The sequence below is a fragment of the Poeciliopsis prolifica genome, unplaced genomic scaffold (genome assembly GCF_027474105.1).
Source record: "Poeciliopsis prolifica strain line A6 unplaced genomic scaffold, Auburn_PproV2 SCAFFOLD003, whole genome shotgun sequence".
In the NCBI taxonomy this organism is placed as follows: domain Eukaryota; kingdom Metazoa; phylum Chordata; class Actinopteri; order Cyprinodontiformes; family Poeciliidae; genus Poeciliopsis; species Poeciliopsis prolifica.
Window position 1 is genome coordinate 19,257,146 of NW_026562378.1, and position 18,089 is coordinate 19,275,234.

At 38.8% G+C, this 18,089-nt stretch overlaps 1 protein-coding gene across 1 annotated transcript; it reads right to left on the reverse strand.

Annotated features, from left to right (window-relative positions):
* Positions 1 to 226: 226 nt before the first annotated feature.
* Positions 227 to 14,247, reverse strand: inka2 (inka box actin regulator 2). Its single transcript, XM_055027524.1, has 2 exons — positions 13,850 to 14,247; positions 227 to 3,366 (listed from the first exon to the last, which is right to left on the reverse strand). Exons 1-2 carry the CDS (start codon positions 13,919 to 13,921, stop codon positions 2,113 to 2,115), a joined length of 1,326 nt encoding a protein of 441 aa, XP_054883499.1. The 5' UTR covers positions 13,922 to 14,247; the 3' UTR covers positions 227 to 2,112.
* Between the last annotated feature and the right edge of the window lie 3,842 nt (positions 14,248 to 18,089).

Sequence of the window (18,089 nt, forward strand, 5' to 3'; positions counted from 1 at the left end):
TAATTAAACAATGTTAGTTTATATAATTTCTTTCCTGATTGTCATAATATTAAAAGACATGGGAAAAACCAACAGTCTATTTTTTTTATCTTGTTGTATTTGTAGTAAACGTGTGAAATTGCTGAAAATATCTAAGATGAGAGCATAGGTTACTTTTAAGTTGTACTGTCGTAATTCTCTCTAAGCAAAAAAGTAAAAACACAGAGAAACATTTATTTCTGTAAACCAGATTTAATTTATGAAAGTCAGTGACAGATTTACAGCACACAGGACACATAAACACTATAAACGGTTCGCAGAACCCCGGTGAAAAATACCAACAATATCACAAAAAAATTACATGGAAGAACATTTTACCAAGAAGAAATAAATGTTCCAATTGCAAAGACAAACTGAGTGATTTAACATTTCAGACTGCTGCGTCTTGTTTTAGCTGAAGTTGTACGTGTCTGTGTGAGTGTTGGACCCTCTGAATGAGCAGAACGTATTGACCTGAATACTGAGACTATACGCCATATGGATCTTCTGGCCAAGACACTCAAAAGACCTCTGAGGCCTAATCCCTGCTGGCTGAAATGGTTTGTCTGTTACCCCATTTAAGACACACAGAAATAAAATGTTCTTCTTCTACAATAAGTAAAGAACATGAGATTGTCCTTGCATAACAGTGGTCCTCCATTATCAGCAGAGTGTTGTGAGAGTGGGCAGTGTGGCCTGTAATCCTGAGGGGGGTTGTGAAAAAAGCTGTTGATACTATTTAGGAAGAGTAATATCTGTAAATCCAAGTATTGTGGCATTCTTTACATGCAATGTTGTGACCGTATTTTAAATATTCATATCAGCACAGAATAATGAAAATCATGCAATGACATATTACAGTAAGTGCTTCTTATTGCTGCTGTTTGTTTGGTGACAGCTATGTACAAATATCTATACACCAGGGGGATTAACCTCAACTCGCTTTAATGACTGCTGGTCAATTTTTCCAACCATCTATTATTTCAGCTCTGTTACAGTTCGGCATGTATGCAACACCACCATTTAATCCCAATCATTCATAAAGCTTTGGGATTAAACAAGCTTGTTCTGCAACTTTTTCAAGCTACAGACATGCTTTTAATAATGACCAGGTACCAGATGGCCGCCGGTTAGTCAGTGTTCACAATTGGCTGTGCCATCTTTTGCCTCCTCCCCCTTACTGTGAAGCAACGCTGTCAGCAAAACTGAAAAGAAAAGTGATTTTGTCCATTATGAAATCAAGCTCAACAGCTTTCATTTAGTGCAGGCTTTAAATTGAACAATGCATCATACTTGTCTGTCTGAGCAAAAGTAGATCCAAGGATCTACTAAATAAGTTTACTTGTTATATTTGTATATTTGTCACTCACTTATATTTGAGACTGATTGAAGTGTGGCAGTGTCTATTTGTATTTTTTCAGTTTTTAATTCCTGAGCAGAGTGAACGAGGCTGGTCCAGTTAAACCTGACTTTCCAAAGCCTTTTTGGAAACAAAAGGAAGCTCAGGACTTTTTAGTGGCAGTGCATTCAGTTGAAGCTGTGAACAGCTTCACATATGGAAACTGTAACAATGCAATTTGACTCCTGGTGGTCGCTATATAAAGATGCAGAGAAGTAATGTGAGTCATGTCTGAGAGTGTAACAATGAAAAAATGTCAGTTGTAGCTTTTATAAAGTTTCTGGTGACCTTCTGAGAAGGATGTTAATGGCAAAAGTACCATCTTCTGGGACAACCAGACAATCCGTGAGCACGTGTGTGAAGACATCTGAAAAATACAAAACTTGAGCATAAATCCTGAAAAAAGACTCAGACACACTGCAGCACATTTTCAGTCACTCACAGAACACAAGGTTCTCAGATTGTCATACAAAATGTTCGAGACTCACTGTTGGACCTGATAATCTCTGAGTTGCAAGAGGAACATGTGCTGGAGGGGTTGGAAGTGTACCAGATAATTTCTGAAAGATGTAATTGTACCCCAGCCTCTTATTCAGCCGTCCATTCACTCCTTCCATCAGAGCTGCTCGTACCCCCAGCACCTGTCTCCTAGTCAGTCTGGCAACATTGGCAGCCTTTTGGCTCGAGACCCACTGTTAGACCCACACAGCTGTGTTATAGTCAAACAAGGGTTGCCTTTTCTCCAGACCCATCTCTGGCTGCCTCCTGTCTAGATAAATTCCTGGGAATGGTTGCTGGTAGAACTGAGGGAAGGGCTGGTACTGTTTTCTTTCGGCTTCGGCTAGATGCGGACATGGCCTGCCTTTGCCCTGCTGTCCGTTTGCCCAGAAGGGCAGATAAAAGCTGCCTTTTGATGCCTTAGGAGCCACTTTCTTAGGCCTTTTGAAAAGATCACCCTCAGACAGCTCTGGAGCCATCCAGCCAGGCCTCTCTTTGAGGAGTTTGTCCCTGTCGGGCCGAACGCTGCGCAGGAACTTCTTGAAGATGTTTGTGGTAAGCGAGAACTTCTTGCAGATTTCCTGCGAGCGGCTGAGGCGAAGAGGGTGGGCTGGTGTGTCGGGTCTATCCTCCCCTCCTTCTGTTGTCCTTTCCTCTCTTTTCTTCCTCCTTGTTTCTTGTTCTCCATCCTCTCTCTCCACCTCAGGCAGGTCAAGCCAGTTGCCTACAAGGTCTGCAAATACATTGTCGCCCAGCACCAGGGGCTGACGGTTGCGGCTGCGGCTCATGAGCGATGATGTCCAGTCACTGGCATCGTCTGCGCTGTCCTGGGAGTAGTCGCTGTCCAAAGAAGGTCCCTCTTTGGAGAGACTGTACAGGATCCCAGGCAGATCCACCACCTGAGCATGACGAGGAGCCTGGGAATGAGGGTATAGCTCTGGTGGTGGGTTTCCCACCATTGGTCCGTAAAAGTCTACCTGAGGGGCAGTGTAGCCAGACCACCTTTTGGGTATTGACTCAATGTTGTTTTCACTTCTTGTACTTGTACCACTTCTTTGACTTTCACTCTCACTCTCACTCTCCAGACTGGAAGCTGAAGAAGAGAAGAGTCCTATGCTGCTTCTGTTTCTTGATGAGGTCTGATCATCCCTACTTAAGGAGTTTCTACTGTCCAAGGACAGCCTCAGACTTGGCACTGGACTGGTGCTGGGTTCCTCTGGCATGGTTGGTCCTTGGACAGACTCGTGCTTTTCACTTAGACCTAAAGCTGATGGAGCTAATAGCTGAGTGGTAGTTGAAGCAGGATGTGGGATTCCCCGGTTAATCGGGCGTCCTGAAATGTCTAGGCTTTCCAGTGCTGTCTGGACCTGAAGGAGCTTGAGTTCTTGAAGAGCTCCCATCATTGAATTCATCTGAGCGTGGAGGCCATCTCCAGCTTCTCTCATAGACAGCTGCAAGAAGAGAGCAAAGAAGAAACAATTTTGAGATGTTAAAATCAGAAAAGACTTAACTTCAACTTTTAGTAGTTACAGAGCCTTGGCATAGGATTCAAGTCATGTAAATATTTTAACAATCTTACAAAGTAAAAACACAGAGGTAAGAAAAAAATACATTCAAAAAGATATTTAATCAATAAATATTAAAACAAATTGTTAGACATTATAAACATACTCATTAAATACAAAGAGAACAATATTTTGAAACCACCAGATCAACTCAGTCCTCCTCATTTCCAGTTAAAATGTGTGGTCATGTGACCCAGTTTTGGATGACAATATCCCATATGGCCTCAGTATGAGAGGACCCAACCAGTGACAGCTGCAAAACGCAGCAGTGTCTTTGATTTTCCTCAGTTTCTTTATCTTCATTTTCTTTTTCTCTCCTTCCATCTGTTTTACCACATATTCACTTGCTAATTTGAGCCACCTTTGTTCCCTCTACTCCAGCACTAATAATATACTTTTATTCTGCTCTCATGAGCTTCTGCCATGTGACTTAGACTAACTGTCTTCTCCTGAAGGCAGATGAAAAAGCCCAAAGGCAACACTCTGACCGGTGTCTTAACTTGCAAGGATGAGATTCTACAAACTTCCTCGGAGAGTTAGAATTTCCCTTAAACTGTTGACACAACAGGTTTATCTTAACATTGTGAACATGCATGCACTGCAGAAAGTAGCAACTTGATGATGACTCAGCCTGCAGGTAGTCATGCCCCACTTATTAAAAATAATAAAAAAGTTGGTGGGAAGAAGAAGGTAAGCATGCAAAGAATTGCAACAACATGCCAAACTATGTGGGAAAAGTTAATGTGAAACTTGTGAAGCATGCCTACAAACTGTCATCCACGTCAACCAAACTGCCAAAGTAATTACTATAACTGACAGATACCTGAGGTAAATAGCTATTGTGAATGCAAGTAGCTGAACAAATTCTACACTTAAGCTTAGAAAAACACAAAAAACCCCACCTTACCTCACTAAACAGAAGATACGGACAGCCCTGTCAAACTACACCTCTGTCAGTCAGTCAGTGTTGCTCACCATTCAAACTGATCAGTCTGCCCCCCTATATAGTCATCCCCATCCAAAACAGAGACACCGTTGGGCTTCACAGCCAATCAGCTCTGCCCGTCTAGACTATAATCCCCACTCAGAGGGTGATGGAGGTGGTGATCAGTCAGGCAGAAATGGATGGACAATGAGATAGGGTGGAAGAGCGACAGCAAGTGAGAGGGGTGGTGAGAGTCAGTTGGGTGATCAGCAACAGAGAGAGGTGGGGCTGATGGGAAAGGATACCTCACCATATGTTTGGATGTTCAAGGGAAAACTGTTGATGGATTCAATTATGGATGACATCATAAGAACACCAGGGGATGTAGTAGGGGGGTAATATGGTAATATGGGAACAACACCAGACTGCTATAGACAGAGTGGAAAGAAAGAGAAAAACCTTAAGGACATGGAGAGAGTGAGAGGCGGATGGTGATATAGCTTCAAATTTCTTAGGAAAATGAGAAAATAACTTAAAAAAGGTAAAAAAAAAAAAAAAGAACTGTCATAAAGTTGCCTCACCCATAAGTTAGTTAGTTTTCTAACTGTAGATTTATAATCTTACATTCGTCTTGCAAAATGACATCATTAACAGTATGAAGTTAGATTTAAAAAATATAGACATTTCATTTCACTTTTCCAAACAGAGCAAAGATTTCCAGTTTTCTCACGACTAATTTGTGTTTATTCTTCTGGGTTAAAAAAAATGCTGCCACACATTTTACTAATTTTACCAGCAAGTTGACTGCAACTGAGTTTATTGTTTATTAACTATGAATATTATCAATTTAAAATAGCTTTGTGAAAAAGAGAAAAGATGTCTGTACCAGAAAAGTTAGAAAAATTACTATCATTATAATCATTGTTGTGTTCATTTTAAAAGCTGTAATAAGCATGTAAATCTTCTTGTTATTTAACCTCAGCTTGACACTTAAACAATGTAAAGATCTGGTTTAAACACTCTGCCTGCCCTCTGGCATATGCCACATGAGTGGGTGCATGAAACACCTCGAAGATCAGATAATAAGGCCATTAATGCACATGCTGGGAATAAAAGCCTCCCAGCTTCCTGCTGGCTCTCTGAATTAGGCAGTAAAGGTATATGTAATTAGCACAATCAAGCTGTCTCCTGTCTCTATGCCTTCTACATATGGCTGACTTCATTTGCTGTAATTGTCTGTATCCTTGGAGAGGCAGAGAATCAGCAGATTATCATGGTTTACTTTACTCCATATCAGACATCAACAAGACGAAACACGAGATGACAGAAACAGCTCTGTTCAGTTGGATCCGGGGCAGAAACGGGGCTAAAGTAAAGTTTATACAGGGAGCAGGGATTACTGAACTCCGAGCTGCCGGGAGAAACCACTTCAATTTATTAAATCTGTTTAGGAAATATTACCTCAAAAGCCAACTGTTCTCAGGCAGTTTAAAATAACCTCACCTGTTTGAAAAGTCCAATCTGGAACACTCCCATACAGCCATAGCATTATCCCCAAAACGCAAGCATTACCTACAAAATCTCAACTTTTGTTTACTGGCAGCTCAGGGAATATTAATGATTCATGCTGAACTCTGGGGAACAAATAGGAAACTAAGCCCCATTATGCTGACTAACTCTCGGCCCTCCTCTGCTGCCATTTCAGAGCTGAACTTTCTGGCCCAAATATGTCAGACTTTTCAACCTGCATTCTGATATTTGTTCAAGAGGCTAAAAAGGCAACTTTAGAATAATATCCTGCAGCAGTTTCTAGTTTTAGCATGAATGTCACAGACATTTTCAGAAGCCCTTGTGATTACAATGTGTGAATCAGCTAAGGGGCCTATTAGGAACAAGACATAGAAGACCTGACACAACCTACAGAAGTTGCTGTAGTAGAAAAAGACACAGAAATCTGTCAAAGCTTATTAAATAAGAGAAGTGGAATGAAATTGGGCTGCAGGAAATCTCACCCAGAAATGCCTGCATCATTAAGACAGTCTTGCAAAGTTTAGCTAAGAATTCTTTATGTGCTTAAGCCTCCAAGTATGTTAGTGTTTTAATCCATCCAGCATATATTTCAATGAGATCTCTTTTTAGAAACCCAGTCAAGCCAGTCAACCCCCACGTTTTTCTTCTGGCTGCAGTGGAGTCGACCAAGCGCACATAATTGCCAATCAAGAGCAGAATGCTTCAGTGTTTAAGGACAAAGGCCGCCAGAGTCAAATTAGTGCAGAATGAAAGCTTATTAAGAACTTCTGAAACATTTTATCCAAGAAAACAGTGTAATCTTTATTGTTTTTTGGTCAGAAGTTGGAATATGTGTATAAATGCATCAAATTCCTGGATTTGAATGCAGGAAGTATAAATAAAGAAATACTCTTCCTCACATACTGAGCTCCAAACATGCTCAAACTTGTCTCATTTCAGTTAACTTTGTCTTTTCTCTTTAAACCAGAATGACTGCATGAAAATTCACCAATATAGTGTTAGTGGAAAACAGAATGAAAATATACAGATGTGGAATCAGTTTTTGTTTATGGCTTCATAATAGAGACTTTTTTCTGCTGTTGACTGCTATTGGCTGTAGGGTGGGTAAATAGAGGCCAAGGTCATCAGCCCCAAATAGGTTTTGATGTTTGAAAGGCGCTGACCAGCAACCATGTATTTAATGCTCTCAGCCCTCCCTCCAGATCCAACCAAAATTAAAAAATGAATGGCAAGGCTGTGTGGGTCATAAACAGGAATGGACTGCCTGACTGCGGGATACAGAGGAGGTCTCTGTGGCCGTGGACGGGCCTGAGGTTATGATGATGATGAAGCACAGGAGCAGAGCTGAACAGCATTCAGTGAAATAAAATAAATTACTGTGCTCAGCATAATGAATGCCTTTATGGTGATGAAGGCTTTTAGCGTGACTCTGGTGAAACTGCCCTCAAGGGCATCAGTCAGGACAGAAACAAGCATGAATCATTTGAGCAACAGAACATAGGACATAAATGTCTCTTCCACGATGTCATGACAAATTTTTGTTAGGAATAGATGGTATTTTTTTATCCATGAATATTTGCTGGGAGTTAGTTTTGAACAGATCACTTGTATTTTTATTTTACATGTCTACTTCTTGTAGTTTCAAAATGATTTCAACCAGTGTCTGGCACAACTCTGGGGAGTTCAAACCCAGTCAACATTTTCATATACATCGAAGAGCCTTAGTATTGCTGCTTCTACACTTTTTCCTTCCTTAGGCCACTTTTATAGATACTTTACTTTTAAAAATGCTCTGGAGTCATCTATTTATCCCAGCTTCACTCTTGTCAGATTTCTTATGCTTTCTCATTTTTCTTGCTTCAAGCACACCAGGTTTGAGGGCAAGATATTAAATTGGTGCCAAAAACGTCCCACCTTCTAACAGGTGCCTAATCATACACAGAGCTGAAGCCTTAGCTGTTATTCGGTTTGATCCATTCATTTACCTGGTGTAAAAATAGTAGCTGCAGCCAAGTATCACAGAGAAAATTATAGAGGTGGAACATCTGAAAAGCTCTGTAAGTGTAACATAAATATAATCTTCTTCAAACCTTCTGGAGAGCCTCCTTTTGTCTTAGGAGGTGCTGATTATGCATCATTTAATCTTGCCCTGCACTAATGTAATCAATTACATATTTGATATTCAATTTAAGTTCAGTTTTAACCTTTAAAAACTAACCAGAAACATTTATGTTGACTTGATGTAACTCAACTCAATGTTTATCTGGGGATGTATCCACAGTAACTGGGACACAGGCTCATCCTGATGCATTTTTAAACTGTAGCTTTTTAAAGCAGTGAATACCTCCTTTCTACCTGGGTAGAAACTATAGCACCAAAGCAACCAAGGGGAGGCTAGAAAGTCACAACAAATAAATCAGTTCAGACCCAATCTAAAATTGCATCTAGAACCTGCCACCCAACACTTAGACTCTGTGACGGTGTTCTGAGAAACAGGGAGGTGGTTTAATGACTCGTTTCCTGTGAGAACTCGTTTATAGCAGCAGAAGTGATGCTGCTGCTGTGGGAGGCTGGCGATGATTGGGATCCGTATCATCTTCTTAGGCAGATAATATGTGGGGAGCAGGGACACAGTGGGACTCTATCTGTTGTCTTCTTGGCTGCAAATCTTCACTGGAAGCATCAGTTCCTACGTGGACCTTTGATGGCGCATCAGTTGACGTCAGCGATGTGTGTGTGTGGGCTGTAAAATTTCTCAGCCCCCTCTCACATCAAAAGGAGTGCAAAATCACAGAAGCACTTTCTGAAGAGCATGGATGTGACTGCTGATGACTTTCAGGACGAAAAGCTTCACTTTTCCAGATGTTAGGAAGCTATTACTGCTGTTCAATTTGTGCTAACCATTCCAGCATGCCAAAAAATTATATTCACAAATATACAAAGTAGTTGATGTTTGTTATTTTGTATCATTATGCAAATACCTTTGTAACACTCCTTTAAAATTAGATGAAGAAAAAATTCCTGTAAATGTGTTATTTTCTTTTACTTTGTGATACTTCTTTGAAGATGTTGAGGAACAGTTAAATATTTTTAGAAGATTTGATGCATAGAATTTAGCATGTTAACTGAACCAGAGAGTATTGTTGGGATTTTTTCAAAATAATAATCCATGTTTGCAAAATACAACTCAGAGACCAAGACCAAAGGGGAATTCTGCCACCTTTAAACTACTTGAGTTTCAATGCAAACACTATTTTATAACATTTCAACCATTGTCATATTTTGCTGTGAGTGATTGCTCAGAGAAGTTAATGTTTTACTTTGGATGTAGAGGCAGAAGTTTGTGTGCCGGCAGAGATCTTCATGTGTAAAACAAACACTCTGAATAGAACAGGTGAAACATTTCAGGCCAGAGCAATCTGAGTAGAAAAGTAAGGCAGTGAGAAATCAAATGTCATTTGTTCGGCTACTGTAAAATCTTTGCTCAATAGACCTCAATAGACCTCTTTTCAGTGTGATTGATCTTTATTAGTGAATAATCGTCTTGCCTTTGCCTTCCTACTTTAACCAACAAAGTATTTTGCAGCAGTAAAGGAAAGTATGGTTCACTGCAAATGGTGTTGGGCCTAAGGGGAGCATCACAGGCAGTCCAAAAAAAGTTACAAGTTCTCTATGGCTCATTTTTATGTGCAGTCAGTGGGAAGGAGGCATCTCGCTGTGCTGTGTGCAGTAATAGCACTGTAAAAAATAAGTGCCGTTTACTGCAGCTGGAGTTGGTGACTTTGAAGATTAATTTTTTTTTAACTAATCTGGACTTTACTGGATTATCTGTAGGTTAAAACTCAAAATATGAAAACTGGTCACCTTTGAACTAAATACTACTTCAAGAAGGGATGATTTACAATCCAATCTAATATTTATTAGACCGTCATCATCTGTGTCAAAAACACAACGATAGAACAATTTACATTTTTTTAGCACAAGGACCATCTTAGAGTGAGACAAGTCTAAAACTCTCTTTATAAACCTTGAAACATCATTTTTAATTACAAATATTTTAGTCACTCCATGACTTTACTGATTCAGTTGATCTTTCCATTCATATTTATTGTTTTGTCCTGCAGCATGAAATCTCAGTTAAACCCAATGGTATCAAAAAGTGGACAAAACTAACGACCTAAGAACAGGAGGGAGGTTCAGCTGCTACATTCCCAGAAGTTTCGAAGACAAAAAAAAAAAGAACCAAAGCCGATGGAGATATTACAGGGGCTTCTTTTAACTGCAAATCAGACACAAAGCTTCAAATATTTCTTCACGTTCACTGCTTTTTCTCCAATTATAGTTGCTTTACGTAATCATGAAAAAATTTAGATTTTCTGCAGGCCAGTATTAAGAGTATGGTGATGCAAACATGTACAAGGAATACTGCACTAAACCTCAATGACATCAGAAACCACAAGACATGAAAGAAGGACGAACTGGACTTAATTATGCACCTTGTGTGGCCACAGCAGCAGGATAATTACGCTCTCAACTCCTTCAAGAAAAAGAGCTGAACTGTGGCACGTCTTGGGTATGGCCATTCAAGTTTGTGAGCCATAAAAAAAACAGGTTATGTACGCTGGCCCGCAGTGATAAACATGCTTTGTTACAGGCTTGTGGCTCCGTCTCAAACACAATGATCACCCAGGCAAACCTCACAGCTGCCACAGAGAGCTGGGCCAATTTTAGCCGAGGGGAAGGAAAGGCAGAACAGGAGCCACGAGGGAGGAACAAAACAAACGGGCTTAGAGTTAAACCTCTACCTTGCTTTGTGAAATGTTTTCTGATTCAACGCCCAAACGTAGCAAAGGTGAAACTTTCCAGAAGGTTCCACAGGTTTCTGCTGGCGCTTCTCTTAGATTAACGACTTTGTGTTTGCTGGCTTTGGTGTTGAATTTCAGTGATAGTTGGCTTAGAAATTCCCCTAAGGCATGACAGGAAAAAAGATGATAATGAATATAAATCTACCACAGCAGTGCTGATAGTGGAAAGCTGTGATCTGTGTTTTGGTGTCTTTAGTAACATTGTTAGACAGGTATAAACCCCATGTTTAGACAACATGAGTCAAAAATTTGTCACTGTTTGTATTTTTTATCTTTGAATAGGCAGGAAGAGCTTATGCTTTATTTTTTTAATGACTCTTTGTCTGTTTTAAGAATCATGATTCATGCATGAGTTTGAAAAGGTTTCATTCCTGTCTGCACAGTGAATAAGAGCCTAGTTAAAAGAACAAAGTGATGTTGACAGACTTTTCTCAAGAAGAAAGAAGAAAGACGACGACACATTCCTGACTAGAAAATGGATTTGTAAGAAAAGGTTGTTGGCAGCTTGATTGAGCCAAGAAGTTAGAAAAAAAATAGCCGTAAACCCTGTCGGTGTTAGGGTCAGATGCCTGAGGATGACCTGACTCTGACCTACACAGACTGGTACTGCTGACCCTTTACAACATTAAAGCGCTTTTATCTAAAGTCGCTAAAGCTGTGAGTTTCACGAGGTTCAGCAGGACTTTAAATGCCATTTCCACATTTAAATCTGGTATTTGAAACTGCAGACTTTACTATAGTGACTTTACAGCATGGCAGAGTAGATCAGTGGACCTGCTCAATAATAATAATAATTAAAAAAAAGCTTATTAATAGCTGCTTTGGTTTATGCCAAATTTATTAAACATAAATATTAACTAAGTTTAGAAACACAATGCACTTCTTGTTCTTAAGAAAGAGTCAAAAATGATTTTAATAACAGTATTTTATGATTAATAAATTAATTGTATCTGTTTACAACTAAAGCTCATACTGATATTCAAAATAAATGAATGTTCAGCCATGTATCATTAATCTGAAAAGGTATTCGTCAATGTTTTGGTATGTTTGACACCTTGACTAAACTTTGATATGTTTTTGTTCACACTCTTTTGCTATTCCCATTCAGTTTCACACAATATGCCTCTACAGGAGGATTCCTCCATAGTCAGTCACTCAATAAAATATATGTTTCCGTGTATATATAACATTTATCAATTAACATTACATTTCCACCTGAACTGTATGGTTTTGTGTTGTTATGTGGACAAAAATGAACTGAACACAAGTTTTTGTGTAAATAGTTCCAGCTTAAAATAAAAAAGCAATTTGTTCTTGTATTCTACTTAATGTCTTCCAGGATGGATGTCCCTGCTGCTTACTGCTGACAACATCTCATTCCCCCTCTCTGCATTAAAAAGAAAGTATAAAGGGAGAGTCAGTAATGAGCTGAAACTAAATGACCATTCAGTCTGATTAACAGGGTGCTTCCTTAAATTATCAAACCCCCTTACAAACTACATTGGTTTCCTCAGCATAAGAGATGATCCTCTAGTATTGCAATGCAATCAAGTGAAGCTGTTTTGCAAGAACCAGAAAGTAATCAAGTTGAGAGGCATGTCATTTAGTGGTGAATTTTGTCCAAATCAAAAACTCCTTTCTAGTTTCACACCTAATCAGATGTGTCCCTAACCTTCTCAGGTAAACAGGGAATATTTACATAGAGGTTTAACTGGCAAGGAATTTGCAATAACTTGCCAAAATATGTAAAGTAAATGTATAATGCTTTAATGTTGCATAACAGTCATGCAGTGCAATAATTCACTATCCACGTGAGCTTTAAGTCTGTTATCAGATTTTTTTGACGCCTATTTTGCAGTCAGAGCATCGATTTCTTCTCGAGTATTAGATGGATACCAGTCACTGTGGAGGAAACACTGCCAAACCTGGCATGGACACCCTTTACTTTCTGAACAACAGATTGCACCCCACATGGTCTGCTTACTGGGGACACTGCCTCGTTTTTTAACCGGCATCTGCTCTCTGTTCTTCTCATTTGATACTCTGCATGGCACAACACTTTTTTCCACAATGTTACCAAACTGGGATGCGACAGCAATGACACAACACGTCATTCTGGCATCAATGCCACCTCAAGTGCCACTTCAGAGACGTGGGACTAATTTGGAGCTGCCAGTAAAGAAGATTAAACTTAAAAAAAAAGAAATGAAACACACACAGCCATCCAAGGATTTTCAGCAGGCTGGTGGCCGACCCAAGAGGAGAAAGAGGAAAAAAATCTGTCTTTGCTTTGAAGTGGATTCCAAATTAAATCTGTGCCAGTTAATGCTCCTTTGAATCTGACTCCACAGCACATCCCTGCCAGATGATTCTGGACGCAAGGGTTCCCCTCACAGATTTTCATATCAAAAAGAGGAAAGAGTTAGCAAAACTCGAGCTGAGATCAAACATGTCCGGTCGCCAGTGGACAGATGTTAACACATTGAATAATGGAGTCCAATAAATTCAAATCAGGACATGAGGTTGTGATGAAACTCAACACGAGTGCCAGTTTCACTCACACCTCTGAACTCGCAGGAAATCAATCACATTTACTACAACATGTGCAAACAGCATGAAACATATTTTAAACATTCAAGAATTTATAAACCCTTGCAGAGTAAAAACGACTCCTGCTGACAGGGAAGAAGGGGCAACATTGAGCTCATTAGGGCTTGAAACATCTGCCCCAGATGTGCAGACAATGAGCGGGGATGTGTGCACATGTCTCTGATGTTCTCAATGCCTTAAGCATGCAGGTTAATGCATTCACTAACCCTGCATGCATTAGGTGCACACGCTAAATCAAATAAAAACAACAGCCAAAGAAGCATAAGAGTTTGATATACAGGACTGTTTCAGGAAACAAGGCAAAAATATTTAATCTGAAATTATGGTTCAAAGACAAATGATTAAATTGTCACGTCATTTTGATTACATGTAAGTTAAAATAGCTCAGTTGTGAAAAACATAAAAGATAAACACCAGAGGTGTATAAACCAGAACCTACCAGTTCCTGCTTGAGTCTTCTCAGACACGCGTCCATGTTTCTGGATTCTGGTTTGGAGTTTTGCGCTTCCATTTGACTTATTTTTGTTATTTTTAATTTATAAGTGTCAGATAAAATGCTTCACCAGCTCGAACATGTCTGAGGAGCTATTTCCCTGTGCAGAGATATTTGAAATCAGCAGCGGACTGTCTGGAATTAAAAAATGCGCAAATCCTGCTGAGGAATGTGCGTAATGACGCGATGGCCGCTGATGACGAAAATGTGTTTACTCCAAAAAATGATAATGAGGTCCGTCCGTGTTATGGCTGCGATGGTCCGTTCCCCCTCTCCCGCTGTAAAGCTGATGGTTTCCCTCTGCCAGTCTCTGTGTATCTCCTGTTTCTGTTTCTCCTCCTCCTCTCACATTTTACCATTCAAGACAGCCGCTTACGTTACCCATCCAGTTCCCTCCAATGAGAGAGCCTCTGAGAGCAGAGCGAATCTCATTCAAACCAGGATGAACCAGAAATCCATCATTTATCATTGGCGAGCAGACTTATCCGCTCTGGCTTATACAGATTTTAGGGAGCTTTAAGTTGAAAAATCAAAACCTCTGGAAATATTTTAATCAAATATAAATATGCTATGTAATTATAGATTTACAGATTCTGCTGACTCTGATGGTGTAGGAAATTAAAGGAGGAAGTCTCCAGAATAACTGTCATAAAAGGAGCTGTAGGGACAGTTTCCTGGCCACCTTCTCTGCAGACTCTAAAGGGAAACACCTGATCCTCGAGCTTTTGTTTCACGAGCTTGGATTTGAGATTTTATTGGCGGGGAAGAAAGAATTGTATATGCAGGACAAGCAGTCTGGAAGATGTTTATCTTCACCCAGTCAGCTGAAAAGATTGCATTGGCAGCATATTAATTCTTCCTTATTAAACAGATGTTTAATAAACCGGCCTGTCCGGTTTACCCTGAAAAATACTGAGAGGGAAAAATGCCTAAATGATCCAACCAGTTAAAATACACTGCCATGCAACATTAAAACCCTCTTTTCATCTGAAACCCGAGGTAACTCTGGAGGAGCAGCAGAGATTCAGAGCTCAGGTGGGTGAATTTAATAATGATTCTATGAATCTCTTCTTGTCTTTGGAAAAATGGCAAGAGAAAAACAATTGTTGGCTGAAAGCCATGAGAAATTCAATTTACAGTTTAAAACAGACGACAATAATTTTTATACAGAATATACTGTAGTCAGGTTTTATGGGTCTGACATAATATTCTAAATGTCACATTTACATTTACTGTAATTAGAAAAGGATCATAATTAACAAAATAAATGCCTTCAAGCAATCTCTTTGTAATTAATCGGTAGAATGTGTTTCACGTAGTGACAAAGTTCCCAACACAAATGTGCTTTTCAAACATATTCTAATTTATTGGCTGGGTCTGTGCATGTGGAAGAAAGTGCTCTGGCCAAATCAGACCAGTATTGAACTTCCTTTTTAATGTGTTTGGTACAAACTCAAGTCAACACATCACCCTCCAAACAACATCCTTGTGGTGAAACATGGTGGTTGTTGCATCATTCTCAGGGGATGCTACTCTTTAGCAAAGAAGGAGAATATAGTCAGATCTCGTCGGAAGATGGATGCAGCTAAACACAGGACTGACCAATACAGACGTCTTGAATCTGCTGAGCAGATGGGGAATAAATACAACAGCTATAACTGATTTTGATCCTGTCAACTGTCAGAAACATTTAAAGGTCTTAAAACTGACATCTTTCTCTGCATTAATCTGTGTCCATGTCATTTTATTTGTGGTCAGCAACTTTTTATTACCACAAGGCTGTTCTAATAATAATTATTAGGACATTAAAAATAAATAAAGATATCACTAATGTTTAAACAAAATGGTGACCCTTTTAGATAAAAGCTGGAGAAACAAAGAACAAACTTTCTAGAAAAATAAAAATAGCTTATAGAGGAAAGAGGTGTGATCTATGCAGGTGACTAGAATTGTGATCAGCACATAACCTATTTACTGCAAAGCTGCAGGAAAGCACAGCCTTCCAGAAACAGGAAGCATTTTTTCCACTTTATTTATTCTAACTTTGAACCCAATTCCTTCAGGAAACATTACAAGAGAAAGACATGAACAATGTTTACAGCATATTTCAGATAACAATTTTTCTCTAAACACCTAGTTTCCCTTTTCCCCTGAACTAAAGGGTCAAAAATAAACTCTGTTGTTGAAACAAAATTTAATAAGTGTTTATTTACAAAGGTCTTGGACTATAATGATCCTCAGGTAATCAAACTTTCAATGTCTGTCAGTTGAATGACACAAAAAACTGAAGTATTTTTGATTTCTTGTTTATCAAAGGTCTTTTCTCCCATTTGCAGATTGAATTTGGTTAACAACTTGTAGACCACAAATGTTTATAGTATAAAACTCTGAATAAATAGTTCTGACTGGTATTAAACTGAGGTCAGGCTTGGTGTTTTCTTTAACACTGAGATGGTGACATGATTACTCCTTTGTACACCTACCCACATCCTGTGTATTTTGGCATTAAACAAAACTAACAAAGGAATTTAAAACCTGTAGTGACTGGTTTCTTCACTATAAATGCGATTGGTATCAGCTCTGAGTGTAATGCATTTAGCAAAAGTAAATCACTCCATGCTGTTCAGTTTGAGACATTAATTTTGAGATTCATCATGAGTGATTCTTAATTTAATTGTTCAAAAATTTGATGTAAAAAAACAGAGTTATACAATAGAAAGAGAGAAGCTATGATAAAGTGTATCCTCTATGAACAGGATGATGTATGATCATACTTTGGACATGAGTATCAAAAACTGTAATGACGTAATGTCTGACAGGTGTAAACAAAGGTAGAAATGCACAACAGAACAGACAAACTGACAGGCTTTTTGTTCTTATTCCATTAACATATAATTCACCAATTGTTTTGTAAAAGAAGAAGAGCAAAACTGCACATTTTACCTTTAAATCACTGTAAATTTGATGTTATGATTGATTTATCGTACTAAGGACAAAACCACACTGCAGCATAGAGCTCACAGATCAGACAGAGAAAAGGTTGAGATCTTTTAGCTTTGAGGGCTGACCGGCTTTTTTAGACATGTTTCCCACATAAAGGCCTGTCACATTGTAGTGAAAAAGTTTGTGATTGTGATTATTTGTGTAATACATAATTTAAGTTAAAAGAAAATAAAGTTTGTCTGGTAATGTTTTGAAAAAAGATGTGTGTAACTCTGTTTTTTGTTATTTAGTAATCCCCAGAATTCCTTCTGATTGATTATTTCCTTGTCATATACTCTTCTGAATTTCAAAATAGCAATTGCAAAGTTTTCAGATTTGATTTTGTGGAATCAGGTTTTAGTTGTTAACTCCCATCAGTCAACAATATCAATGTCAACAATATTAATGGTTCTTTCTACCAAAGCTATTACTGTGCTGCCATCTAAAGGTTAATTCTACTCACTGCAGAGCTAACAATGAGCATTTCTTAGCATAAACTTACTAATTTTATATCCAATCTTTAAAGCTGGTTACATGTCTGTCCCTCTTATAACCCTTATAGAAGTGTAATTTTCCAACAATTATGTCAAAGGACAGATGTTTGCTGGGAAACAAATAGTTTTATAATTTTATCTTGAAAAAATTTTAATATAACTCGAGACAGAACAGACAAATAATAAAGCAAACATATTTAGACTATTCAACATGAAACACATAAAGATCAAAACAAATTACATTCCATATTTTTTCCAATCTTATTTTTGTGTGCATATATGTGTATATAATGACAGATTATACACCAAATGACTAAGACAGAAGACAATGTTTTCTCTATCTGACTATCTGACTTGCTCTTTGAGCTGCTTCTCCTTGGTAATAAAACTGATTTGTTTAAAGCAGCCTGTCATTTGCGTGTTTGGCTCTCGGCTGACCTAACTCTGTGTTTGAGTCATCTCCTCCTGCGTGTGATGATTTCTGCCAGACAGCCACTAATAACAGGGTTCAGGCTGCAAAGAGATCATCGGAATCACACGTGTGGTTGAGAAAGCGCATTTTCAGTCCACCTGGTTCCACACATGAAAGAGTTTCTGAAACATAACGTGTCTCAGACCGGGTGCATCATATCACCAGGTATGAGTTACTGCAGTTGCATTTTTTCTTCTGTTTGTAAGTTCATCTGCTCTGTTTCCGGAGAGTGTTAGTC

What these genes read in the sequence shown, in the direction of transcription:
- inka2 (XM_055027524.1), bottom strand. Translation starts at nt 13,921, where the DNA reads ATGGAAGCGCAAAACTCCAAACCAGAATCCAGAAACATGGACGCGTGT. An exon ending in GAAGACTCAAGCAGGAACTG is followed by an intron (nt 3,367 to 13,849) that starts GTAGGTTCTGGT and finishes CTCTTCTTGCAG; the next exon opens with CTGTCTATGAGAGAAGCTGG.